Source organism: Filicampus tigris, chromosome 12, assembly GCF_054856515.1.
Source record: "Filicampus tigris isolate MCC_2025a chromosome 12, RoL_Ftig_1.0, whole genome shotgun sequence".
Taxonomy (NCBI): Eukaryota; Metazoa; Chordata; class Actinopteri; order Syngnathiformes; family Syngnathidae; genus Filicampus; species Filicampus tigris.
The window spans coordinates 23,992,172-24,019,564 of NC_141228.1; the positions used below are offsets into that span (position 1 = coordinate 23,992,172).

A 27,393-nucleotide genomic window follows, 5' to 3' on the forward strand; every position below is an offset into this window, starting at 1 on the left:
GGAGAGTGTGTTCTGGTTGAACAACTGTCGCATGAAATTTGTAACATATTCTGTTTCGTTTTTTGTGTGTGTATGCATCCAAAGAAAAAGAGGAAACGCGTGTTAGGTAGAACTCTTTTTTTCTTTCAACACAAACATCTGATGGAGTAGGAGACGATGATCGTTTCCTACTCGATTGTTTGTGTAACACTCTGTTTTCTTCCTTTTTTCATACAAGAGATGTGACTGTATACACAGCATCTGGATCAAGACAGCTTAGCAAAAGAAAAAAATAGAATGTACACATGGTCATGTAATCAGGGTTAACAACGTACCCTTAACACTTGTTAATATTCTTTCTCCCATTTTTTTTTTCATTTCCCCAAACAGATCAGAAGCTGCTAGTGCATCAAACTGACGCAGAACATAAGAAAAATGTACATGACATGAAAATAAAACATCTATTGCACAAGGGAGACAAATACAGCATGAACAGCATGAATTGTTGCCGCTCAGAGCAGTACGCACGGCTGAGGTTTCACAGTAGGGCTCAGTGGGACAGACAAGCTAGGCTAATTAGTTTAGCACAAATGCAGAAGGGATGATGACAATTAATCAACTTTGTCTGACAAGCACAAGTTAGCGCATTAGAAGCATGCTAGCTGGCAGCTAGCCACTACTCGTGTCTCGTTGGTGCGAGAGAGGCTTTTAAGTCCATGAGCAACATTTTAAAGAAAAATATGCATCTTCGACCAGCGAACATGAGTAGCGCTAGCCTGCAGATCACAGCTACCTTACGCTTCAAACGATGCGCATAAACATCTTGTTAGCTGACGGCTAATCGTATTGTAGCGATATGTGGTAAAGTTATCAAATCTGTTAGCAAAGTACAAATGAAATCTGTGTATCGAAGAATGTTGGCAGTCAACACGGAAATATAAACATGCTAACATGAGCAGAGCTAGCCTGAGTGCTAACTGTTAACCTGCTAGCTAGTAGCCAGTTTCAACGGGGGGAAAAGAGCAGTCATTTAATCAACACGCTCAGTAAAATGATTTGATGTCTTTGCTGCTAAGACATGCTAATATGCTAAAACTTAGCATATTATCATGCTAGCTTGTTGACATCACATATCATAGCATAAAAAAAAACCTAAGCATTTCAGGCGCGAAGACAAATACAATCCAACATGAGCAGAGCTAGCCTGCGAGCTAGCCGCCTGGTTCAACAAGAAGCACAAGCAGAGCAACCAATTTGTTCCATAAATTCAGTCAAGAAAACCATCGGCTTACTAGTTCAGTGTTAGTGCGTTTAGCTTAGTGACACATCTTCAAACAAAACAGCAAATAGTGGATGTGTGGACTGTGAACCCTAAAAACGCAGGAAGAGACATCTTCCCCATTTGAAATGCGGTGGAAGAGACGCCTACAAGGCAACTCATTTCGAGATTTCACATTAGCAGGAACGCTTGCAATGGGTGGAAATGAGAATAACGAAGCATTTTGCATGTTGTACAGTTCAAAGTCAACTTTTCTTACAGTACTGGATGGATACTTCCGGATAAAAAGACAATTTTGGCCATTTTTAGTGATTTTCCACTTGTGCTTCGCTCAGGTGTATGACAACAGCCAGTGGTTGAAATTTTAAACTTCTATTTATAGAGACAAAGTGGGGGGTATAAAAAAAAAAAAAAAAAAAAAAAAAATCACCCCAGGTCATGTCTGGTGGTCCACATTTTTTCCCCCACCAGCAGTGGTGGGAAGTATATTTGTCTTCTAGTAGCCTCCATACAACATCGCAATCACAGCATCCAACACGCGTTTTTTTAAAAGTGGGTTAGGTCTGCGAGGGAGCACAATGTAAACATTCCCGTCATCAGGAATAAATAAGTACGCCAGGTCTCATACAGAGCAGATAAATGACGAAAAAAAGTCAGCAGTGTGTGTTTTCTGTCACGTCCTTTCGGTCGCTGCTTCAAGTACAAAACAACAACAAAAAGTAAGTGAGTGGTTAGCACAGTTCCAGTTTGAACCGGCGTCCTGTTCTGCCTAGCAACATCATCATCAGCTGTAGTTTCAAACATCCAACAAGATTGTCAGCTGTGGTTACAAACATCTCCAAATCAAAAGCTAAAAACATTTATGTTAAAAAACAACAACAAAACATTCCCTCATGGAGTCATAGAAATGATAAACGTGTGCAATTATGAGCTAATACTGCTTTCGCGCTACTCCATTTTTTTGTCTGTTAGTGGAAATCCATTTGGTGCCTATCCCGGCTGAATTTGGACTGGTTGCCAGCCAATCACAGGGCACAATTTGGACAAACTATCACACAGCCAGGGAATTTGGAGTCTTCAGTGAAGCGGACTGACTAGACTAGGGTAGGGTGAAAACCGTGACCTAATGTCGCTCAGCGCTAACTCTCCAACCTGTCCTCCGTTTGTTGTCGAGTAGCATCCGGATTGGACCCAAGGGAAATAACAGACTTGAAATAGAAACCTAGAAGAACGACGGGGTGAAAACCACGAGCTAACGTCGCTAACCGCTAACAACCTGAAAGTCCGTCTTCCATTTTGTTGTTCAGAAGTGGCACGTTTGGACAACAAAGTTAGAAAAATAAAATAAAATGAGTGGAGGTCTTCCAGCCTTTTTTGTCCTTCTCATCACAGTGAATTCTTAATAACAATGATGATGATGATGATGAAGAGCATCTAATCCCATTCAGTCATTCTGGAGTGTTTTTTTGTTTTGTTTTTTTAGCACCAGGGGATGCTAACCGACGCTCCCTTAGGAGAAACAAAGTCGCCTGGGCTTAATGCAAAACTCAGAAGTCTGAGGTGGGTTTTTTTTGTTCATCCCGGAGGTGTCAATTGTGTGTGTGTGTGTGTTATGAGAATATTCAAGAGTCATGCCGGTGGGCGACCAGTCACGCGTTGGACATCTCGGCCTTGCTGAGGGCGATGGCGAGCTCCAAGTCTTCCTGCTCCTGCTGTCGGAGACGCTTGAGGCGCTCCCGCTCGGCTCGCTCGCTCTCCCGCTTGGCCCACTCCAGCTGCTGGGCCTCGTTATTAAACTGGCACACACACACGCACACACACAACCACATGCTCAATGCTAGCTTCTGCTAACATGTCCAAGCACGATGTGACGCCGTCCGTCTCAAGCCAGGTTGACGCTGCTAATCAAGGGACACTTTTTTTTCCGACTCACCTTGTGTGGAGGGTTGGAATCATTTGGCCAATCACAATTAAAATGACTTTTTTTCTGTAAGGTAGTTTGACAAAGATTACAGTATGTCATTTAGCCACATTTCATAGTTTGATATGTGTCCTCTATATGGTCGTTTTCGAACAAGGTTAAGTTTCTTGTCTTTGAGGTACGTAAAGAAGGTAGCTACCTCGCTTAGCCTAATGTGGCCAAACCCGACTCAATTGGACCATCACAAAATAAACAAGGAAAATAAATTAATTAATAAATGAAAACTTTGATCTCACTCATCCACCGACACGTCGCGACAGAAAACTGTGACCATGTATCGGGGCTCCACAGTAGGTTATACTTGATCACTTTTATGAAACCAAGTGATTGATTGTTGATTATCGAAATGACGTGATTGTCAAGTGGGTTGCCACAAAGAATAAAGATGACGAGAGCACACGACAGTGTGAATATTTTGAGTCTGCCTCACCCTCACTCACCGACTGGAAGCAGCACACTACGTACATCACTTGTGTGTGTATTTTGGCGACAGAGATTGCACCCTTCACCATTTCATCCACAGGTACATATGAAATAGGTAGTGTTGTAAAACACAATATACATACTTTTTTTGTGTGAACGCGTGCATTTTTGATTGGCTGTTAAACCTTGTGACGCCTTGCACCCACCGGCGATTGAAATTTTGAATTGCGTGAAAAACAGCCACAAGTTTGATATCCAAGCCGTGTAAAATGAAAGATTGTCATGTTTGTTTAATGCTTTCAAATCCTGATGTCAAAAAGCCAAACTCACCTTGACTTTGTCAGGTCCTGTCAAGGGTGAGAGAACAGACATTAGCAATTCATCAACTCAGTGGATCAAGTCTCATATCGTCGCTGTCGGGTAGAAAGCCCGTATGTCCAAATATGGTCAATTTTATTTCTTTTTCACAAATCAGTTTACAGAAGTGTACTGTCTCTATGTGATGTGTTGTCTTAGGGTTACACATTCATGAGCCAGTTAAAGTGCAGAAAATAGCTTGAGAAAAGATCTATTGGCTCTCTTGCACTTGAACTGTCATCCAAGTGTCAGATATTGACACTTCTTCACCCCACAGGAGCTAGACAGCATTACGGTCCCTCAAGGTTGAAGTATCTTTATTTATTTATTTTTTTTTTTAGACAATAACGAGTGAAAATAGTTTGATTAGACACATTTGACTAAGCCTATTTTGCTTGCTGTTTGTTTTGCTTCGGTGCAGGAGGAACTGGTCAGCCACAAAAGTACGTACGTATTCATTTCACCAATTAAACTGCTGATTGTGCTCATCGTTTTATTTATCGCATCACTCATGACTGCAAGACCTTTGAAAAAGACTTAGAAGATAATGTAACCACAGTTGCTTAGTTTTGTGAAGTATTTTGTCTGGTCGGTGGGTTGGAATGAGCGCAGACTTTTTCGGGAAGTTGATGGCTGGCTCTGGTGGCGCGTCCCACCATTTGAATCAATAACAAATAAGCCATGATTTAGCCCATTAAAGTGGTGATTGAAAAATGATTTGGGGGTGGTGCGCTCTTGATGTTTTGGCGCAACAGCCTACGTATAACTCAAGAAAAATGTCAGGGTTTTTGTTTTCTTTCCTGAAAAGTAGTCATTTTGGAGATGCAAGGAGTCCCCCTGACAGCGACGACGTTCTGTAGCTCGATAGTTTGAGTCTTGAAAGAATTTCCTGGAGTCACAAAACAAATGACGGCATCCAAAGTGGAAGGTTGCAAGAGTCTTACTTGGTGCTGAGGACGGCGGAGCAAAGGGGTCCTTGCCGCTGAAGGGGTCCCCCAAGCCTTTTTTACTCTGAAAGGGGTCGGAGGTGTCCCGGCCGAACGGCTGGAAGGGGTCGCTTGGCTTGGGGGGGTCCGTCGGGCCGGACATGTTCACCGGCGTCGTCTTGCCTGCAGACGCGGAGTGGCCACCGATCGGTTACACTTTTGCTCACTATTCACAAATTTGATGGGATTCAGATCGAGAGCTCAATGGACAATTGAAAAGTTGTGGAACCACTTTTTGCGTCACAACTCTCCTTTGTGCACTTTTGCAAGCATGCTTATGCTGTGTAGAAGCAAAGCGTGGAACATCTGCAAACAATGAAAACCCCTAAAATCCATCCTGGCTGAGGAGCTGGTTTGCTTTGTGGCCACATCAGCACTCGGGTCTTGTTGTTGATAACAGAGTATCAGATAATTAACGTTAGCAGGCATTTTGAAACGCAAAAGTATCCTCCATCAGCTATCATCGAGAGATTCCGCTACGCTATTCAATGCACAATTGGTTGCACCCCTCACAATTCTTTAGAGAGAAAAAAAAAAACAGCCCGGGAAGAAAAAAATTAATAAAATTAAAAAAAATAAAAAAATTAAAAAATCAGCCCTCAAAGCTTGACTGGTAGGTTTGACACTCACCACTGGGGGGTTTGGGCCTCGGCGGAACTCCTTTTTTGGGGGGCAGGGCCGGCGTGTCACTCTTCCTGCTGAACGGATCATCCGCAAATGCAGCCTGGCCACAAGGAAGTATCTCGTTAGTCGTCGCCATGCTAGCGTGAGCGCCTTGGGGCAGCGTTGTCGCCATCGTGCGCTACCTTCTGGTAGTCTGGCAGCCAGCTGGCGCGGCCTTCGAACGGGTCTCTGGGCTTGGCCATGTGGCTGAAGTCGGCGAAACCGGCAGAGCTGCTGTTACTGCTGCCGCTGAACGAGCCGCTGCCAAACGGATCCAAAGAACCGAACAAATCTGAACGGGACAGACGGACGGCAGTCAATAACACAGCCGTAGACTCTCCGGGATGCGTAATCTCGGATGGGTGGCTTCCTACCTGCTCCTTTGGATTTGGGGTTGGCGCCAGAGAACGGGTCACCACTTGTGAAATGACTCATTTGCTGCAGAAGAACAACAGCTTTTTATTTTCAACATGTCTGCATTTCAGAGTGTGAGACAATCTTGACTGGAATTTAAAGGAGACCTGCACCAGTAACAAAAGGTTTGAGGTTTTATTGGCCTTTCGGACGAAAATTGACAATGAAGCTAAAATGCACTATAACTTGTCCAACTGAACTTAAGTTGACGTGCATTCCAAGGTTTACAGAAGGTGAAATTCACTTCACCTAATTTTAAGTCCATCCAGAAAACCAAACATTCTTAACTTTTCGGGAGAAGTGTATTATGTTATTCTGAATGGAGTGTTACTGTGACACTAAGCTTTATTTTGTGCAAGGTCACAATGAGTACGCGACAAATGATTGTCACCTCCTAATTCAAGACATGCCTTCTGTCTCTGATGGGTCTTTTTTCCTCAGAAGGAGTGCACAAGAGATGGGGCCAGAGACCACTGTCACAATGTACCAAATATGACCCCCAAAAAGTGTTTGTTTTTGAAATTGCAAACTCCCCCTTGAACTGAGGGGGCTGACAATGGGCTGCTAAAGCTGCTAACCCTGTTACTACCTTCTGCCTTTGACTTTATAGTGCTTGGCGGATCTTCACCCAGTCTCGCGGCCAAGTCATGGGTGGAGAAACTGGATGTGTGGGCCGTCCTATTGTTACAGCGGCGGTTGTTGTGAAAGTGCTCTTTAAATAAAGTTGAGTTGAGTTAAATTGGCAACCATACAATTTGCACAATTTGGAAGGTCTGGCTCACAGACACATTTTCAGAAAGAGTCCATTAGCAAAAGCTTTACCTGGCTGTTTAATTTGATGCTTGAGAGACACAACTATGTTTGAAAACAAACTATTAAAAAGTCCCTGTGACCTATCAAACTTGAGAAGTGATGGAAAGCAATGACTGAACGTGTCACCTTGGAGGGTAGCGTGGCGCTCTTGCTGAAGGGGTCCGCTGTGGCAAAAGGGTCCAGCTTTGCAGTCTTCTTGAAGAATTCTTCAGACGAGGCCTTGAACGGGTCCGTCTCTTTGAACGGGTCGCCGCCAAAGGGATCTGCAACGCCAAAAAATGACACTCCTTTTATTGGGCATATGATTCAGAAATCTTGGCAATGTGGCCGCATTACCAGAAGCTTCAGAGTTAGCTGCATTAAATGGTCTTTAACATACCAGTACAAAAAAAAAAAAAGGGAAAAAGGAGGTTCACTTCATTGGAGACTTTCATAATGTTCATAAAAAAACGTATGTTAACTTCAGAAAATTGTCTTTAAAAATGATCTAAACAGTAGTCCGTGTTATCGTCATTGGATGATTTAAAAAAAAAAAAAAAAAACTCAATAACTCAAAAAAAAACTCAATAGATTGCGCTCGGGGAGTATGCAACCAAATGGAGACTTGAACGCTAACATTAGCATGCTTGTTGATTTTTGGTCGTTTCTAGCAGTGTATCCTCAAATTCAAATGCAAAATGTAAAAAAAAGTGAGTGCTCAGCAGTGGTTTAGTGGCCAGCCAAGTACTGTACAAGTAGACACTATGCAGCCTAAGAAGTAAGCAGGAAGAAAATGAGCGACTGGACCAAAATGGATGACAGACAGCAAGTTCAAGTAAAGCCCAAGTCACAGTTTCGCCGCCGCCTTCCTTCACTGCCTGACGTGACAACAGGAGTGCGAGATGCAAGTGGACGCTTATAAGCTTTTAATTGTATCTTGGCTGGATCAGACTTTTTTTTCAGATCACCATGTCACATCATTCATGCACTCATGTGCTGGTTGTCAGAAGCCAATTCTAATCATTGCATCTGGGCCCTGCCTTTTAAAGCCACATACACTGCAAGTCGTAGATATTATGGTGTAGAATGTCAGCATGGCATCCCAACTTGAACAACAATAATACTTGCACCTCCCACGCACATTTTGTCGTTTAAAAAAAGTAAAATACATTTCTATCCAATCACTTGATTAATTGATGGGATAATCGCTCCAATAATCAACTGAAACAATATTCAATAGATGTAGTCCCAATTTTATATTCATCATAAAACAAGGCTTAAACTGGAAGTCAACCCAAACAGATTTTTTTCCAGAATATTCTCCCAGTAGACCCACTCGTTGAAACAGGGAATCCTGATAAATATTGCGTTTGTGGAATAAGTGTTAATCCACCCGTTTTTAGCCATCTCTGGGGGCGGCCATTTTGTCTCCTGTCGACTGAAAATGACATCACAACTGCTCACAACGATCAATCACGGCTGACCTGTTTTCTGAATCTGAGCGGTGATTGGTCATTGTGAGCAGTTGTGATGTCATTTTCAGTCGACAGAAAACAAAAATGGCGGCCCCCATAGATGGCTAAAAACGAGTGCCTTTTGCTGCTTAATTTATATTCCACAAACACAAAATTAATCAGAATGCCGTGTTTCAACTAGCGGGCCTGCTGGGAACATATTCTTGAAAAAAATATGTTTGAGTCGACTTCCGCTTTAAAGCGCAGTTATTGCGATACCTGTGATCAGTTTGGTCATTAAAATTGTGATCGTTCCATCTCTAACCAGCAATGAAAAAGCCATTTTTTTTTCTCCGATGAAGCAAAGAATGAAGGTGCGGAAGCGAGTACCTGCAGAGGCTGCTGGCGGCTTTGCAAAGGGGTCGTTTTGGAAAGGGTCTCCTGTAGGAGGAGGAGGAAGATGGCAACACAAAACGCTTGAAACCCAAGAGGGGAACGACGCAAACAAGATCAGCAGCAGCAGAAGAAGCAGCAGCAGCAGCAGCAGCAGCAACAGCAGCAAAGCGCGCGAAGGGCGGAGAGCACCTTTGAAAGGGTCCGTCCTGAAAGGGTCCTCCGAGTGGAAGGGGTCGGCGTGGAGCTCCTGAGGCTGACTGTTGAACACCGACGGCTTCACTTTGAACGGATCCTCCTGCCAGACGCCAGAATAAAAAAAAAAAACACATCGACTCTGTTATCATTACCGGTGCGGTTCACAATAACAACGACGACGACGAATTGTCATTTTCCAATAAAAACTTGCTCTCACTCTTGTCTACTTCAGTTACAATTTGGAGTGGACGAGAACCATGCACCGTCATCTGAAGCACTATTCAAAACTAAAGGGACATTTTTAAAAGGGCACATCATCATACCTCCGAGGTTAATTCTCATCTTTTCAATCTGAAGCCTGGTATATGTGCATGTCAAGAAATCCATCCACATTCAAACATCTTTCGGTACATTTTGCCCAGTCAGAAGGCGGAAAAATCAACATCAGCTGTTACGTGGAATGGTGTCTTTTTGACAAGTGAGTACAACAGCGTTGTCAGTGTTTTGACACCCACAGCAACTTCCTTCAAATATGTACAATGAAATTGGAAACAAGTTGTCCGGCTTTAGAAGTAGCGAGCGCGAGTACTTTTGCCACCTCCGGCTGCGAGGCCGTCCCCAAGGAGGGGAAGGTTCCGTTCTCCCTGTCGCTGAAGCCCTCGCTCATGTCGGCCAGGTTGGTCATGCTTCCTCCGTGGGTTCCGTTCAGGGTGCTGTTGTACTGCTCGATGCTTTTGGACACTTCCTGCTGGCTGTCCTGGATCTGCGACAGCTTACTGCGCGCCTACACAACACACGCAGGTCATCAACATTTGTGTCCACCTCTCATCCTATTTTGGGAACCTTTGAGGTGCGTTAATACAAACGTAATCAAAGTTCCCAAGTAGGGCCGAACGATTGATATGCTTTGTACTTTTCAGACACATTTCAATTCAATTCACAATTTTCTACAAATCGAGCATCGGTGAACTATTCGCTATGCAGAGTAACATTTGCAAACGTGACAGAAACTGATATCATGGCATGGAGACATTCAAAGCTATGCTCTAATAATGCAAGGACACTAAAGAGGCAGGCTGTGTGAGGGAGGCAGTCCTTTTTCATGTTTTCAAATGGTTCAATAAAGCAAAACCTGACACCGGCTTTAGCACAGCTAAACTGATTTTGAAAAGCTTGTCATTTTGAAACCTATTATTGCGTAGATCTCAAAAGTCAGAACACTGTGGTGCAAAATAGTGCAAATCAAAGCAAATAACATTGCTGATATTATAAATATTGAATATACTTTTGAGCTTTTAAGCTCCTCGTCATGGTTGATTTTTTTTTTTTTTAAACAAGTGGAGACCAGCCTCTCCTGACCAGGGAGGAAAATGACATTTCACCTGGTTGATCTCATCCTGCGTGGCTTTCAGGGACTTGATGATGGTCTCCAGCTGGATCTTGCCGGCAGCCAGACTCTGCTCCAGTTGGTCCTCTTCCTGCTGTAGCCGGCCCAGGTCGGCCTTGGCCCGGCTCAGCTCCTCCTCCTGGTTCTGCAGGTCCGACTCCTGAGAGTGGATCTGACTCTGCAGCGTCGAGATCTGCCGGAACCACCGCGAGATGAGGTGGGGAAATGCAGATTTTGCAGAGTAGCAACATCTAAACCAGCGGTTCTCAAATTGTCGAAGTCCAGGTACCACTTTGAATCCTAACGTCAATTCAACACAACTACCATGTGTGTGCGATGAGATGAGATGAGATGAGATGAGTCAACCTTTGTTAGTCCCACAATGGGGAAACTTGCAAATGTCAAAGGAAATGGGGAAATAAAAAGACAATTAGGCCGAAATCACGAGCCTTTTAGCTACCAGCTTCACATTCTACATCACAACAGTACAATTCCAGCGCATTTCAGTTCAGCTCTTCATCAATCAAATGCAAGTTCTACAGAAGTATGTTTCTTTCATTTAGTTATTGGTAAATATGCTTATACTTTGTTTTCAAACGATGCAACACAATTTATTGTAAATAAATTTGAATCGTAAATAGTTTGAGATCTAACTAAATGTTCTAATGACTGGTGGATGGATTGCTTGCTCACCATCTGAGACTCCTCCTGACACTTGATGCGGACCTCGTTCAGCATGTCCTCCAGCTTGTGCTTCTGCTGGTCCATCTCCTCCAGGCGGTCCTGGGCATCCTGCTTCTGCGCCTCCAGCTCCTGCAGACAGGCCGCCTCTCGGTCCAGGTCGTTCTGCATCTCCTGAAAGCACAAGACCATCACGACCAAACCACGCTGGGCCAACGGCCAACGTGTGCGAAAGGCCAGCTTTTTACCTGCACCTCGGCGCTCTTGTGCCTGATGGCCTCTTCCGCCTCCCTGATGTCCTGCTCCAGAGTGTACTTCTCCCTGGCGCGCACACACAAATGCATGTAAGATTAAAACAACAAGAAAACAAGCGGCGCTGTGTGGGCACGTCAATGTGGTCATCGTGAAAGACACCGGACTGGAATTCTACCATATTCCCAACACGAATCAGATCAAGAGAGCCATAAAAGGCGAACTATGGACTACAGTCCACACTCTGAATCAGTGAAAGCAAAACAGTTGAGGGTCCAGCAAGCCAATGTCACGGAAATTACAGTCAACCCCCGCTATATCACGGTTCGGATATTTCACACCTCTGCTATATCGCTGGTTTTCAAGCCAGCAATTTTCATTTCATGCTTTTTAAAATTGGATTTATGGGGCAAATTTGCTTCCAGCTTCCATGCAATACCGCGTTGTGCCACAACATGCCAGGCAGGCCAAGCGCCACATCCAATATCAGCTCATGTTGATATACCGTACGTTTTACTCTCACACTTACAAATAAACACCAAAACATTTGATGCTGCTAATGTAGTTTCTTTAGTTTTACAGCTTTCTACAAGTCAAAGCATTAAGGTCAAGTTTATGGTTCAAGGCCACGCCGAGGTCACATACATTATGTGCATAAAAACCGAAGTGTTCACACACTATATTTATCCAATTGCCTCGGACATACAGCAAGTCGCTAGCTTCTCAGCTGAGCTGTTTTTTGCAACAACTGACCTCAAGAAGAACGCTTAAGTTCAGTTAAGTAGGTCAAGTTCCAAATTTGCAGGAGACCCCCATTGAGTCTTAGATCAAATTAAACACTAGGCTGAGTATTTCCAGATGATATGTAGGAATTTTGTTAACATGCCCTACTAAGATGATGTAATAACCAAAAAAGACCACTTGCCCACCATTTAAAATGCAATGTCACACGTCATCGCTCCATTTAAATTACAAACATAATGTACATTGAGATGTGTCAATAGTCAGTGTGTGTGTGTGTGGGGGGGGGGGGGGGGGTAGCGTGTGTGCGCGTGTGCAAGTGAGAATGCCAGTCCAGGTCCGGTGGGTGACTTGTGCAATTTACCTGAGCGCATTCCACTGGGTAAAGGCAAGAGTGCTGACGCAGCATTATGGAGAGAATAAGTGATGAGCAAACAAAATACACACACATTTACGTAGTGTGTGCGTGTGAGAGAATGCGTGTTGTGGTCGGGTTGACAGACACGTGAGGAAGCATGATGATGAAGGGAAAAAGCAGCTTTTCCTTCTTCTTCTTCTCCTCTTCCTCCTCTTGGTATGATCATTGGGGCTCCAAGGGAGCAAAGAAATACTCTTTTTGAAAATGAAGCCCCAGAAGCCATTTTCACTTAACAACATAAAATGTGGTCGGCATATTTGGTCCAATCTGTATTTGGTTATGCTTTCTCTATTAGAAAACCACACACGCACTACTCATTGCTGTTCTTTAACTGCAACGTTACACTTTGGTTCAGCATTTTTGCGTGATGATTGTTAATGAGGGAGGTTTCGGTCGAAGTTTAGGTGGGGCGTGGGTGGTGTTCATGACCAGTGGATCGAAAAACAGCACGTGGCATTCGTCACACATGAAAAGTTTCAAATGGAATCGCCTCACTTTCTCTTACCTCTGCAGCTGGGCGATCTCCTGGCTGATGTCGTCCAGCTCCTTGATACCTGTAAACTCGCCCGAACCCACCGAGCTGGAACTGTCCTGCACGTGGGGGAGGGGGGAGACACACAGCAAGGAAGTGTCAGTGACGTGTGGGCAAATCAAGTCGACTGGGCCCAGGCAGGGAGGCAAGGTGGAAGGAAAGGTCCAGCAAGAGGACGAGCACAGAGGGTCGAACGAGCGGGCGGGCGAGGGGTCGGAGGGGGCGTCACCATCCGTGCCGGACCGACGGGGTGGATATGCTGTACACTTTGGGGGCGAGCAAGAGTTTTGAGTGGAGTTTCCTTGGACTGTGGATTATTTCTACTGCTTCTGATTATTTCAGCTGCGCAAGGTGACAATGATCTTGAACAATTGGCATGAAGAGCAAACACATGATGATAGTACATTGAGCACGATTGCGCTTTACTTTCGGGATCATTTCAACTGCTTTGGTCAATTCTATTGTGCAAGGCAGCGGCTATCATGATGAATAACGGGCAATAGGACCGATCGCATTAATTATATAACGCACACATGGCGCACCAGCACTTTCCTGTTTGACTCTATTGATTAATTCCAGTCATTTGTTCACTTTTTTTTTTTCCAGTGTGCTTGAGTGGAGCTGTCTCATTGTTGTTTTTACAAATATGCGCAACCAACTTGCCTATTGGGCAAAACAAGTGGAAGCACTTCCATCCAGTTCAGGAGCTCACTGACAAAAGACAAAGCAAACGTAGACATATTCAATGTCGACATTGTTTCTTGTCTTCAAGAACTACTTTGTGAATTATTTTGCGTCATACCTTATGAGTACCGTATTTCTATTGTATGACACGTGCACGTTTTGTGCGCCTGAGCAATCGTGGCGGGCCACTGAACAACTTTTTGCATCAGAGCGCACACACAAGGCAAGAGCAGCAGACTTGGGTTTCAAGTGGGCTCGAGCACAGTTCGAATGACAATGTGACATGACCGAGACATTTCCCGAAGGTGAGACCGTCACTCGAATGAGTCAAACACGAGTGGGAGTGGGGGGGGGATTCAAAATGTTATGCAAATGCTTCCGGGCGCTTTTGGGACTTGAAAGCATTGGCGAATAGGGGCCCTGAAGGTCCAATTAAGTTACCTACCCACAACTTGAACATTATGGCCTGAGGAGGAGGAGGAAGAGGAGGGGAGAGCAGAGAGGTTAGTTGCCGAAGAGTCAACCCGTCCACCGCATTCAGGAAAAAAACAAAACACCACTACCCGGGACGTTGGCTCATCTCCACACGTCCTAACATGCTAAGAACACGTGAAGACGGAGAAGAAGAAAAAGCGCTTACCCTCCTCATCTCCGACAGCGCCGCCATCTCAGACCCCACTGGCGTCATGTACCCCGACATGCTCTGTTCACAAATTAAAATCACTCGTATTAGTGTTTTTGCTTTATTTTTACAATGCAGCATTGCACTGCAGCTTTGTTGATCCAAAATATTGACACAAATGGTTATTCGTGTTCTCTCCAAGGGCTGCACAGCAAAAAACAAAGGATGCAAGGGGCCACATCATTGACATTCTTCAACTTGAATTCACACAGGCACTTTTTTTTTAAAGAAATGGTGTTTGGACTCTGAGGATTTGTCACCGATGCCGCCAAGACGAAACAGAGTTGCTTGTTTAGCAAATTCCCAAAACATGATGACCATCCTTTCCATTTTTGGGAACGTAGCCCGCGGTGGAAAAGGTTTGAACACCCCTGCCGTAGTGTGTAGTGTGTCGCCGTGACCTACCGGGACAGGAGTTGCCCTCTCCGAAGGCGGGATCATATCCGCCGTCAGCGCCTGAGGGGGGTCCACACCCTTGCTAACTTTCTGCTGAATGAGATGCATGGCGAGGGCAAACTGCTCCCTGGTCAACTTGCCCATTTGTCTGGTGTCGGCCAGAGCCCTGCAGGGTCAGGAGAGGAGATCGCAGTTGAACGGAAGAGGAAGCTACGGGCTGCAAGCCGGCTGAGCTAACCAACTAACAGCATGCGTGAGTTGTGACCTGCAGCAGCTCCTTGCGAGTGTTCTCACTTTGGATTGGTGTTTGTCCTGTTCAATAAATAGCCAAAAGTGCATCGGCGATTGTGGCTTTCCTCGCCATCATACCGGGGCATTGCAGTACTTTAAGTACCCCATTTTTTTCTTTCACTTGACTCGTGTTGGGGGCATCGCTGCAGGTTGCTGGTATTTCAATTTTTGACTCGGCAACAGCTTGTAACACGAGCAATGTGGAAGCTGGAGAACTTGTAAGCCAAGATATCACTGTACTTGAATGGGGGAGGACGCCATGCGCTGCTAGCCGTCTGAGCTAACCTACCATATATGGGCAAGAACCCCCTGAGAGAGTCCAGACTGCATGAAGATGTCCTTCACTTCCAGCCCGCTGACAAAACCGTCCAGGTCGGCGTCCGTCTTCAGGAAGATGTCATCGTAGCGACCGCGATCTGACGCCGGGACCGCCCAGTTGAGCGAATGCTGGAAAGTCAGCGCCATCGTGAGACTTGTGGCCCAATCTGATTAGACGTTACATCACGTACCTGTCCGGACTTGAGGGTGTGTTTGGGGGACAGGCTGCCCGTGCTGTTCAGGGAGTTCATGCTGCCGTGGGACGGCGTGGAGCGCAGAGAGTCTTTGGGCGGCGGCGGGCTGGCAGGCAGCGGGGGGGCGCCGCCCACCACCGAGCCCAGGCTTTTTTTCCTCTTGGCTGGGGGGATGAGGGCGGTGGGCAGGTGGGTTGGAACGGGCTCCTTCTCCAGCGCCCGGTACACCAGGTGCATGGCCTGCCACAAAACGAGACGATGACAACGGATTGGGATGTTTTGATGTCAGTGCACAACCTTTGAAGGAGGCAATAGTGAAAAGGATTTCGGCAGGTATCAGCAAACCCAATTGAATGCTTTGTAATGCCCTTTTTTTCAGTGTTTCAAATTATGGTTGTATGTTTTAATTCATTGATACATTCATTTCAGAGTATACAGTTATTTGAAGTACGCTATACAGTTAAAAAGAGTGTGAAACACTGAGTCACATTTGTTTTGAGCTCATTTCTCTGCCACTGGGTGGCTCAGCATCTAATGTTGGACATTGGTGATTGGTGGGACGGCACCGTTTTTATTTCAAATTAAGAGCAAATGAGCTGGAAGATGAAGCAAGTCATGGACTCCTGCCCATTTTGTAAATTACAACTAGTCCCCAGTATCCACAAATGTCATGTACATTGGACGGGCTGACTGTAGAACAGATTTAAAAATATATTCTGCATCTGGATCCCTTTAGCTGAAATCTGCATTTCAGTTGCTTCGTGAGATGTAATCATAGTAAAATGAAATCCACTGAAAAGGTCTTCAAAATCTGGTGAATTCTTGAGTGAGGGAAAGGTGTGAAAATGGCTTACCACGGCAAACTCGTCTCTGTCCAGATGTCCGTCTTTATCGATGTCACTCAGGTCCCAAACCTGCCAGCAGCGCAAAGGAGCAGAAGGAGGGTGAGTCGCTTGCACTGACGTTTACACTTCGATTGGGCAAGCGGGTGATGACAAAAACACCACAAACACACACACACACACACACACACACAGGGCGAACGCAAACCTTGCCGAGGACGTCCAAAGGCAGCTTGGAGTTGATGAGGACGGGTCGGACCTTCTCTCCCGACAGCAGGCCATTGACCGGCGACAGGCTTTCAAAAATGCCGTCAAATTTGTTCTTCTCCTCCGGCTGAAACAAACATTTGATATGACTTTTTTTATGTAAGAATTGTAAGGAATAACACTAGTACATTGTGCAATGCCGTACCCGGACGGCCCAGTGAGATTCAGTGGAGGTGTTCAGAGAAGGACTGCTGCTGTCCTTCTGGAAACACAACAATACAACAACAGACAACATTTTTATCAAGGCTATGATAATGAACACTAATGAAATAAACCAAAACTCGAAAAACATTTTCAGTAACAACATTCAATTAGAAAGCTTTTAGAAAAACTAAAACTAACTGAAACTACACCTTACGTTTATAAAACAAACTAGAATTATACCAAAAATGTCCGTGGTTTTCATCTTTGTCAATTAATACCATTTATTGCCATTTATTTTGGTCTTGCTGCAAAACCATACAGAAGGAAGGTCAAACAGTCATTTGAGAATTGTTTATTTTACTTTATTACACAATCCATAGTGGCTTTTTTTATATATATCTTGCACTCCACAAATACCCCATGAATTCAAAAAACATAGGCACTATTTTTTTTTACCTTGCACTCAAATTAATACTAAAACTAATAAAAACTATACCAAGACAAAGCATTTTCAAAAAAACGAAAAACAAAAACTAACAAATGTACTCAAAACACTAATTAAAACAGAAGTTAAAAAACAAAAGTCAAAAATAAATAAAAACTAACTATATCATTAAAACTATTCTAACCCTGATTTGTACAAACGATTATGTTTTATTTAGAATGTCCAAATCCAATCACTTGATCAGAATTTGGGCCCGATTATCATCAGATTCATCATAAATGTTTGTCATGTAAAACACAACAATTTGAAAATTCACTTTTCATTTGATCTGTTTTCAGATGAGCAGTTGTTGTGAAATGTCTGATTATTATTCACGGATGTCTTTTCAAAAAGGAGGACTCGATGAGTCGGCCACTCACAAATTTGGGCGGCGGCACGCTGAGGTTGAGGCTGGACACGCTGACGTCATGGCCACTCTGTGCACACGCCACCAAACGCAGCGCCACATAAAAACCCTTTTGGCGGCAGCAAGGTGGAAAAGATAATAACTGTGATGATGTCGTCGCTTCAAGTTCTACTTAAGGGGGTGTTTCCTACCTGCTTGTCCAGGTAGCCTTTACCGTCCGGATCAGCCAGATCCCAAATCTGAAAAAAAAAAACCAACCCCCGCCCCGACCCCCCCAAAAAACAGCATCCGTCTCGTCTGTCAATGACCATTACAACACTTATTCACAAAATACTATCCACATCATCAGGTACACTAATTGGACAAATTAAGCTATTGTCTGATGGACTGCTAAATAATCTAAGCACAGTATGCTAATATTAGATGACATAGTAAAAAAATAAAAAACAAAAAAAGCTGGCCAATTTAGTATTGCACCTCATACTGGGACACGTCTGTCCAAGTGGGGCTCAATTGGTCGAATTGCTTAGTAGGAGTTCGGCTAAAGCAGGAGATTTGGAATTTGACCCAAAATGGCTGCATCAAACTACAATGGGCGACTTCCTGTTCAATTTCAAGCAAGGGTCCTTGACTTTTTCGGACCCTCGGGACAATCACTTTTAACTTAGCAAGAGCTCAGTGTGATATGTCCGCAGGCGCAGACCCTATCACAACTGAGAGTTGGGCCGTGTTTTCTCCCAGACATGGCCTATCTGTAAGGTACGGGTAAGGGCAGTGGGGTTTCTTTGGTCGGTTTTGCGGCTTTTAAAGGAGAAGAGGAGGAAATGCGCAAGGCAACCGGAGAGTGCAATGAAACCAGCCACGCTCCTTTGTATTGAAAAGCATGAAGCTTTAATGGCTGTGTGTTCACTATCACCGGGTTCTCACTGACATTAACATGCTGAATAAATTGTCATTGAAAACGTGTGAAAGGGGATAACAGCATTGATGCAGGTTGAATTTTAGGGCCCAAAACGCACAACAAGGTAACAACACATTGCTACCTTTCCCAGCGTCACATCTGGAAGTCCAGACTTTTTCAAGAACACGGCAGCTTCTGTTGGTCCCACTCTTCCCGTGTTGCCCGGATCCACCTTGGGTACACACACAAACACACACACACACAGTCACAATTAGCACGCTAGGCTAAGATAGCATCCAGTCATCATTTTACCTGTCTGTAAAAGTTCTCAAACACGGGGCTCCCGCTCGTCAACTGTCAAAGACAGACACATGTATTACTTTCACTGTGGACTTTGTATTTTTTATTTACCGGTAATCAGTGGGTGGGTAGGGCCGTACCCCGCTCAGCAGCAGAGTACGGCATTAAATACAATAAAGTCAGTACAGTATAGAGTAACGGCAGCAATGCTTGTCTGGCATTATGAATCAAACTGAAGTAATGCAACAGCTGTTGCAATCTCCAACATAAAAAAGCGTCAGCAAGGATTTTGAAGTCGGCATGTATTTTTCCAATCTGCTGCGGCTTGTGTTTCTTTGAAACCCGACCTTCCCAGGGCCTGATTGGCCAGATTTTGGCCAGTCATTGTTGCCACAAAAGGGTGCTGGGGGTGTCACTCAGTGTGCGTTGACTGTGTGAGTGTAGAAAAAGTGTAGGTGTTGTAAATGACATGACATGAAATGCAAAAGAGGTTCAACACGACGTGAACGGCATCATAATTGAATTGCAGCTAGCTTCGGGCTAGCAAAACCCAGAAAAGAGAAGACCCTTGCGAAACGTCTGCGATTGATGACGAGACGACCTGGAAGCAGGGTGCGCTTCTATCTCCTCTTTTGCCCGCAAGGGTGGCGTTGCTGTCGGCCCGACTTACTTCAGCATCAATTTGTCACCGTTTGCAGATTAGCCCGCTTGTCTCCGACAATGCTAACCAGCTAGCGGCGGCTGCAGGCCAGCTCGCAGGAATCCGCTTTGAGGACGCGGCTCGTCGGGGACACGTCCTGACATTCCACCCGCGGAGAGCACCACTGGCGTTCTGTTCAATGGGCGGCGGTCAGCGGCTCTTAGCGGCTGCCGTGTGGCTGTCGGCGGCGGCTAACGAGTCCGCTACGTAACGGGACCGCCGCTGCCGCTGCCTCACTGGGCCTGGCTCGACCGCCCGAGCGAGCCCATTTCACTCCGAATTGGCGACGACAGAACAGGCGACAATGTCACGGACTGTTGGCGCTACGCGAAGCGGACGTGTACGGTCGCGTGGGCTTGAAAAGGTGTCGTGGGCAAGGCTTGCATCCTTTACCTGGCCGAGAGATGTGAGCGCTGCCATCTTCCCTGTTGCTGCGGGAACGCACCCTCCCAACGCAGCCGGGAAACTGCGCCCCCCGGCGGACAGCGTGTGCCTCGCTGCTCGGCAGTGACAGTCGCTGTTAGTCGCTTTCTACTTCTACTCTTGTATGTTACAGACAAGACGCATCAATCGCGCAATACTGCCTCCTTAGAGCGTTCTTGTCACTGCATGTTTATGGTCTCTTGGGAACGCTCGTGGATCCGCGCATACTCGCGGTTCGGCACAATCAGTTTTTTTTTTCCTTTTTTGGGGGGGGCAACCCCCGTTTTTAGTGGAACATGCTTATTGGCGGTATAAATCCTTATTGTTCAGAATTTTGGGGCGTAAACAAAAAATGTTGTTTTTTTCACTGCAATTATGATGACCGTCAATTATCCACAGATTCGGTCCCCATTGCATCCCCTGTATTTAATTTCATCATAGTATGGCCTTAATATTTTACATATTACGCTTTCACTCAAAGAAAAAAAAGACTTATCTAAGAAAACAAGTATGACTTGACTCTTGTAGGATTCAAACTTTTTATGTCACATAACATCTTTATGCTTGTAAGATTGCAACTTTCCCAATCAAGAAAATCGTCTTTAGTTTTTTTTCATGAAAAAAATGCAATTTGATTCTCCTAAGGTTATAACTTTTTTCCTTGAATAGATTACAACTATTCCTACAAGGTTAGAGAATTTTTTTAAATTTTTCTCAGGAAAAAATGCTACATATACAGAATACATTTTTGGTGGGATTGCAAGTTTTTTGGGGGGGAAAAAAGGACTTAAGAAATTCATTTTTTTTTCTTGAAAGAATTCCAACTTTTTCTCATAATTACATCAGTCTTGTCGAAAGAAATGTGACTGTATTTTATTTACAATAGTGAAAGTTTTTCTTGGAAAAAAACATGAATAATTCATAAAACATTTCTCATAATGACTTTTTAATTGAAAAATTTAAATATAATGTATACATATTTTGACATGTTTAAAGTGGACTTTTGTTCTAATTACATTAGTGAGCTAAAAAAATACTACTCAACAAAAGTGACTATGGTGGTTATGATTTTTTTGTGACAAAATCCGACTTCCTGGAAAATAGTCCGGACTTTATTCTCGTTGGATTACAATTTACAGTATTTCCTCCAAATCTTTGAAAAAACAGATGTTATTCTGCTAAAATGACGACTTTCTCACCAAAGGATGCGTGCATATGCATGCTTCTTTTGCATGTGGCTCTAATAGCATCTTTGTAAAGTGCAGCAGAAATTGAAGCTTGTATTTGTGGACTAAACAAGAAGGTCCAGCTGGCGTCCGTCTTTTTCGCAGCACTTTCAGGAACTCAAATTGTTTTTCTATTCCACCCACCAAAAAAAAAAAAAAGAAAAAAAAAAAATACTGCTTCAACCAAACCTCGGAATTAACAATGTCCAACCGGCGTGCTTGTGGATGACAAAAGAGCTTGGAAAAGAAAGCATGACAGGTGACGTTTATTCAACATTAGCATCAATCAATCGCGATGCTGCTCCTGCACCCACAAAAACGAATCAAAGCCTGTTGGAGTGCCATGGCGACGGCGCTGTCATCGTACGTGGTCCTGACATGCGAAAGGCGAGGGGCTGGGGGGGGGGACAGTTGTGAGGGAGGGGGGGGGGGGGACAAACCAAACCAAAAACTACTCGTCATCCCAGGCTTGCTGCAGCAGGAAGTTGGCGGCCAAGTTTTCGTTCTTCTCGCAGGCGAAATACGCTTGGATGACCAAACCCTCGGGGAAGCCCAGCGCTTTTAACTGAAATGAAAAAATAAAAGGGTTGTTGGAGCGTGTCTGAGGACATCTTTATGTGTTTGAAATTGAGGCTCTGGTTGGACATTGGATTGAGGTTACTGTGTCCCAATGCTTTTTTGTCCATTTCCCCATGCAGGTAACAGAAGCTTTACTGACCCTCTCGATGGCCTCCTTCTCTTGCGGTGTGACCTGGATGTAGTTGGCACGGGACGGCGCCCGCGGTTGGCCACCAGCGCCGCCGCCCTCGCCCCCTCTTCCACCCCCATCACCTCCATCTCCTCCATCTCCTCCTCCGCCGCCTCTGCCACCGCCACCACTTTGAGGCTCGTTGAGCATCTGGACAAATCGCTCCTGGTGCTGCGTGATTTGCTGCGTGGCGACAAACGACGAGGTGTCAGATATGAGGCGCGCGTCGGGGGCGCGTCGGGGGGGGGGGGGGGGGGGGTCCCCACCTGCAGGAGCTGCGGGTTGTCTCGGCCCAGCTGCTGCAGCAGGGCAGGCAGCAGGGCCGGGTTCTGCTGGATGATCTGCCGCATCTGCTGGAACTGAGGCTGGTTCCTCAGGAACTCCAGAGGGTTCCCCGCCGACGGAGCGACGCCGCCCGGCGACGGGCCTGACGAGAGAAGAAAGGCACCACGCGGTTCTGAGCGTGTGGACGGAACAAATTCTGTCATGGCTCAACGGTCAGGGTTTTGTGGCCGATTGTAGCCCTTTTCCTTTTATCTGCGTTTACTTGGCATGAGAAGCCTTTGCTGTCTTGATGACAGAACGTCGCAATGACGGTACTGTGAAACAGGCCCGTCCGCCTAAGTCCAAATATTGACACACAATCGGGAGACATCAACACACAAACTTGGTCACGTGTTGTTTTGCACTTACGGTTGGCATCCGCCGGCGTCGTCTGCGGCGCGGCGGGGGCCGGGGCGGCGGGGGCCGGGACGGCGGGTGGGTCCGTTGGGGAGTCCCCAAGAGCTGGCATGTCGCCAGTCTCGGCGGTGGGGAGACCCTACGTCACAAAAGGACAGTGCAGTTAGCATTTCATTCAGTTATATCTTCATTAAAAACAATTGGCTTATTGGTAAGTAATAAAATAAACATATTACGTAAGAACATTTGATGCTTTTTTGTATTTTTACTGAAATAATTGGTTGACTAATTATACTTAACGGGTATACATAAAAAAACAAACTAATACAGTATATTAGAAAAAATGTACATTTATAAATACCTGTAATTAAATGTGGGAATGGCAATGAACTCTTATTTTAGTTAGTGTATTTTTTTTTTTACAAGCTAAAACTCAAGTCAACTACAGTACATGGATGGAGGAAACGTACTGCTAGCATTTATTTATTCATCAACTGTCTGAACCTATTTGTACATGTTTGGTGAGCGTTAATGACGTGGGAAAATGAGAAGAAGTCCTTCAGTTGGACGCGCTCACGGTGAGTAAATACTCGACGGCGCGGTCGGGGTTGTTGTAGCTGGCCCGCAGCGCCGACACCACCGCCTGCCGCTCGTAGCCCATGGACATGATCACCGACACCAGGTTCTCGTAGGCCTGGCCCGTCACTGCCAGGGAGGGAAAGACGTCGGACATTTTGTTCCCCCCCCCCCCCCCCCCCTTCAAATCACGGATCGCTCGCCATCTTACCGAGAATGGACGCCGCCTCCTCCAGCAGGCCCACCTCTTCCGCCAGGCTGACAAACACAAACAAAGACATTTGTAGTTCATTGTGTGTGGACAACTGCAGTGAGAACCAACAAATACTGTAGTCAAAATGTCAACGAGGGATGGGCGAGTATCGCTACCAGGTATCGGTACCAGGCCGATACGATACCCGGTGGCCGATACCGGCCTTACTTCAAAGTACGCAACTGTACTTGCAAATGCTGCCGATACCGGTCACCCGATACTGACAAGCATAGCTGACAGAACGTTTTTCTGTGTGAATTTCAACCTGATCCATTCTCCCGTACGCCTATTAGGACACAATGTGCGGACGTGTATACAGCGTACTTCACATTTTTGGAATAGGAATGCTCTTTTGCTTGTGTCGGTTTTACAGTCAACCAGGCATTAGAAGGACACAGCTTGAAACAAGCACGCTTTGCCGCTTATTTGGGGAAGAGTGCGAGCGAGTCTTCTTTTCGTTTTCCTCCGAGTGACGTTATCTGAAAAAGTGTCTTTGTCCTGCTTGTTGCTCTCACCTGGAAGCTGACGAATGGACGGACGCTCGACGTCCCGCTTCCACCGTCGCCGTGTCGTCAGGCTTCTCCGTGTCCGTCGGGGGGGTTCCGGCGCCGGCGGGGTCTTTGGCGGCAGCCGACGGGGGAGACGCATCTTCGGGAGAAGTGGTGGGGGTGTTCTCCGGGGCGGGAGGCGGAGGCGCTTCCGACGACGTGGCGGCGGCGGCGTCTTCTTCTTGAGTCGGGACGCACATGGTGGAGGAGGGCGAGGGCGAAGATGAGGATGCCGCTTCTGACGTTGAGGAGGAAGAGGGGGGCGGCACAGATTGGGGGGTGGAGTTTGGGGGGAGTTGAGGTGCGGGGACTGCTTTGGGCTACAAACAAACAAAAAAACAAATTTGGCCGGACGCAAGATGACAAGATCAGGAATTTCCATCCATGTGGGGCAACATCGCCCTCTGCTGTCGACTACAATTAATGTCACAACTGCTCTCGCACCTGTGATGCGTTATTATTTCTCATATTTTGTAATGAACTCATTCAGTTTCTCAAATGGTATTTTTTATGATGAATTGGATTTATAATCATGTTTTCCACAAAATAAAAATTCACAAAAAGCCATTCTGTTTTTTAACAAAGATCAGATTTTTGGAGCTGATCACAGAGTAAAAAAAATGATTTAAAATAATTTTAAAATGCTTTTAAAAAAAATGTGTGCTGACAAAGATTGGATTATTAACAATGGCAGCACAGAAGGTGCCTGGATTGAACGAGATTGTGCTTTACTGTCTTAATTTACGGATCCAATCAGTGACATCATCTATCGATCTGCAAACTTTCTTAATACAACCAAACAGAATAAGATGAATAATGTTTTATTTCATAAATGCTGTTGATTATATTGTTTTTGTGATTGAGTTCAATTAACAGAAAGCAATATTAAACATGACCAATTTTAGGAGAAAAATTATTTGACAAAGTTTGATTCAATACCACAAGGCAAGAAAAGTCAATGTGTTTATTCAATCAATAATGTTAAATTTCATATTATTTACTGCGCCAACTTAATTCAAACAAATGTACAAACACTTTCAAATTGACCAATTTTAGGAAACAAAATTGACATGACTTCATTAAATATGACAGGAGGGAGGAACGGAGCGGTGCGTATTTTGCGCTTTCTTTTGCCCTCTGATACGAACATCTTCATACAACATATTTTTAAAACTGCGCAACATTGAAACTGACCTTGGCCACCATGAGAACCACAAAGTTCTTCTCGCTGATGTTGTATTCTTTCAGCGCCGTGTCGTCGTTCAAGATTTTGCCTGGCACGAAGGATACATGTCATGAGCAATGCAAGGCCTTTTACGTTTGTATTGGTGTAAACAACACATTTGTCATTTTGACGAGCGGCATCGGTCCATCACCTGCGTATATGAGCTTTTGCCCCGCAGCGGGAAACACATCTTTTCCTCGCTCCTCTGCGATTTTCTCCTTCAAAACTTTCACCTGACAAGTACAAAACAACGTTTCAGTCAGAAATGACGACACTTGACACAACAAAAAGCCGCGTGGTCTTTTATTCCATTATGGGCTGGTAAATGAGACATACAATGCATTTTCACACTATTTAAAAAAGTTCCAGGTGCCCTCTTACATATTTGTGATAGCACACGCTCATCGGGAAAAAAAATGTAAGGCTCAAAAATATAGTCAACATATTTTTGCAGCATATTTCTTGCCACTGTGTAATTGCTTAGTTTAATAATCAACTTTTTGATGTGAGTATGGTGATTTTGATTCTGATTAGATACATGATTGTGAACTGCTCCACAAAACGTACTTGGCACAGTTGTGCCCTATTAAGTTGTATTTTTGTATACTCGTGATGTGATAGTGGTGGTATGAAGAGGTGGATCACCGGTAAGTCGGATAAATTCGTACCATAGCGCCCAGGAACCAAATGGACCAAATTGTGCACAAACATTCAAAAGTCAGTTTTCAATCAAATGTGCTCTTTCAACCATAAATGAAGGTCTTTCACAGTAACTGTTGCCATGACACATGGCCACATGTTCTTGCTTTTCGTTTCTTCTGCTCAACTCGTTTAATCCTCATGCTGTGTTTGATTCATGTTAAACATTTTTATGTTCCGGGTCAAAAACGACCGTGACATTAAGACTCATCATAAAAACTGTAATAATACAGAAATCATCACTACTTGTTGTGTGTTTAATTTTTATCAAGCATTCGTATTATTGCAGCACCAGGGCTGTGCTGCGTGTGATCATTGGCTGCAATATTTATTTGTTGAGGTTGTTGTTTTTACTTTTCATAAGTTACAAGTCAGATTCTCCCCACTTGGTAGCATAAACACTTTTTAAGTTGACGCAGCGTCATTTTTTATGTGCATGTTTGTACACAGATGAGTCGAGTGTTTGTTGTACATTGATTTTTCTTTCAAGCCTTTTGGGCCCCAATAACTGCTATTTTACTATTACAATAAGTAGGAGTGTAACACACACGAGTCCTTTGGTACACTGGAACGTAATTAAAGGATCTCAAATACGTTTTTTAATGGAAATGTGAACGGCTTTCGATACAAAAACAATGAGGAATCTTGCACAGTCATTCACTGACATCGACACGAGTCAACGGCTCATCCACAGCAACACTTCCCATACGCGCTTTTCAAAGTACAGCCAACGGCGACACGTGCTATCGCTTTCGGAGCTGTTACAAAAAGACATTACAAACGTTGGATTGTGATACTACAACCTTCATCACACATATTTGCTATGAACGGCTCGACATAACATTGTGGTGCGATTTCAAACGCTATTCGTTTTTACTTTGAAGGGAAACGACGCATGTACCGCTGCGACTAGGGCTAGCTTCATTCCAGACTACGTCTCCGCGCGCAGGTGACTTGAGAGGTCCCACTAACACGTCAACTTGCCCCTCCAACCACTATTTTGTCATTTCAACAAAAAGAAACATCTCGAGAGCGTTTCAGACCCCACAGAGCCAACATGAACAACCGCGCGGCGAGACTAGACTAAACTAGCCTAAGCTAGGCTACAGCGAGCGTATGCTACAAGCTAGCCCACCGGTCCAGTGCGTCTCGGTTCGCTCCTGTCCGCCGCCGTGTTTACCTCGAGCAACTTGGACTCACCGTCTCCTCGGCGTCGATGTGTATTTTAAACGTCTGCTGCTGGAGGGTCCTCAGCGTCACCGTCAGCATTCTGCCAGCCGCCAGAACTCAAACTACACACGGAAAAAAAACCACCCCAAATAACTCCTTTGGCACTTCCCATCCGCTCTGCGTTCCCCACTCGGACTACTGAAGACTGGATTCGTCGTTGAAGTGCACTCAGTCAATGACTCAGCTGTCTGACTCAATGGAAGCCGGCCGGGACACAATGGCGTCATCTAGCAGGCCAGCGAGAGAATGGCAGGAACGTGTTGCCTTCAGGGACGGCGGGGAAT

At 45.0% G+C, this 27,393-nt stretch overlaps 2 protein-coding genes and 1 long non-coding RNA gene across 9 annotated transcripts; 1 reads left to right on the forward strand and 2 right to left on the reverse strand.

The window, feature by feature from the left end:
* Positions 1 to 102: 102 nt before the first annotated feature.
* On the reverse strand, positions 103 to 20,021 carry eps15l1a (epidermal growth factor receptor pathway substrate 15-like 1a). 7 transcript variants are annotated; one of them, XM_086048376.1, is made up of 28 exons: positions 19,894 to 20,021; positions 18,813 to 18,854; positions 18,643 to 18,732; positions 17,791 to 17,838; positions 17,613 to 17,708; positions 16,750 to 16,806; positions 16,546 to 16,671; positions 16,350 to 16,409; positions 15,493 to 15,735; positions 15,273 to 15,430; positions 14,702 to 14,858; positions 14,255 to 14,317; positions 14,060 to 14,080; positions 12,904 to 12,989; positions 12,345 to 12,377; positions 11,236 to 11,308; positions 11,000 to 11,161; positions 10,302 to 10,499; positions 9,518 to 9,703; positions 8,914 to 9,019; positions 8,719 to 8,769; positions 7,022 to 7,158; positions 6,043 to 6,106; positions 5,812 to 5,960; positions 5,636 to 5,729; positions 4,964 to 5,128; positions 3,993 to 4,009; positions 103 to 3,054 (listed from the first exon to the last, which is right to left on the reverse strand). In XM_086048376.1, exons 1-28 carry the CDS (start codon positions 19,918 to 19,920, stop codon positions 2,908 to 2,910), a joined length of 2,856 nt encoding a protein of 951 aa, XP_085904502.1. In that variant the 5' UTR covers positions 19,921 to 20,021; the 3' UTR covers positions 103 to 2,907. The 7 variants fall into 7 exon arrangements, with proteins under 7 accessions (XP_085904502.1, XP_085904508.1, XP_085904507.1 ...); XM_086048382.1 differs by having other exon boundaries at positions 9,509 to 9,703; positions 19,894 to 20,000; XM_086048381.1 differs by lacking the exon at positions 8,719 to 8,769.
* On the forward strand, positions 19,179 to 21,581 carry LOC147139325 (uncharacterized). Its single transcript, XR_015089111.1, has 2 exons — positions 19,179 to 19,412; positions 19,499 to 21,581. It is a non-coding gene; the product is annotated as an uncharacterized LOC147139325 (long non-coding RNA).
* Positions 21,396 to 27,321, reverse strand: LOC147139326 (lysine-specific demethylase RAD23B-like). Its single transcript, XM_086048383.1, has 10 exons — positions 27,080 to 27,321; positions 25,332 to 25,413; positions 25,150 to 25,229; positions 23,923 to 24,275; positions 23,366 to 23,412; positions 23,156 to 23,283; positions 22,591 to 22,717; positions 22,164 to 22,324; positions 21,868 to 22,080; positions 21,396 to 21,714 (listed from the first exon to the last, which is right to left on the reverse strand). The coding sequence occupies exons 1-10, from the start codon at positions 27,146 to 27,148 to the stop codon at positions 21,601 to 21,603; spliced, it is 1,374 nt and encodes a 457-aa protein (XP_085904509.1). The 5' UTR covers positions 27,149 to 27,321; the 3' UTR covers positions 21,396 to 21,600.
* Positions 27,322 to 27,393: the final 72 nt, after the last annotated feature.

Coding starts and splice junctions, on each gene's coding strand:
- eps15l1a (XM_086048382.1), bottom strand. CDS start 19,920: ATGGCAGCGCTCACATCTCTCGGCCAG. Junction 6,107..7,021: donor GCGCCACGCTACCCTCCAAG/GTGACACGTTCA, acceptor GTTCTTCTGCAG/CAAATGAGTCATTTCACAAG. Junction 5,730..5,811: donor GGCTGCCAGACTACCAGAAG/GTAGCGCACGAT, acceptor CCTTGTGGCCAG/GCTGCATTTGCGGATGATCC.
- LOC147139326 (XM_086048383.1), bottom strand. CDS start 27,148: ATGCTGACGGTGACGCTGAGGACCCTCCAGCAGCAGACGTTTAAAATA. Junction 25,414..27,079: donor ACATCGACGCCGAGGAGACG/GTGAGTCCAAGT, acceptor TGTACTTGTCAG/GTGAAAGTTTTGAAGGAGAA. Junction 21,715..21,867: donor AGAAGGAGGCCATCGAGAGG/GTCAGTAAAGCT, acceptor TTTTCATTTCAG/TTAAAAGCGCTGGGCTTCCC.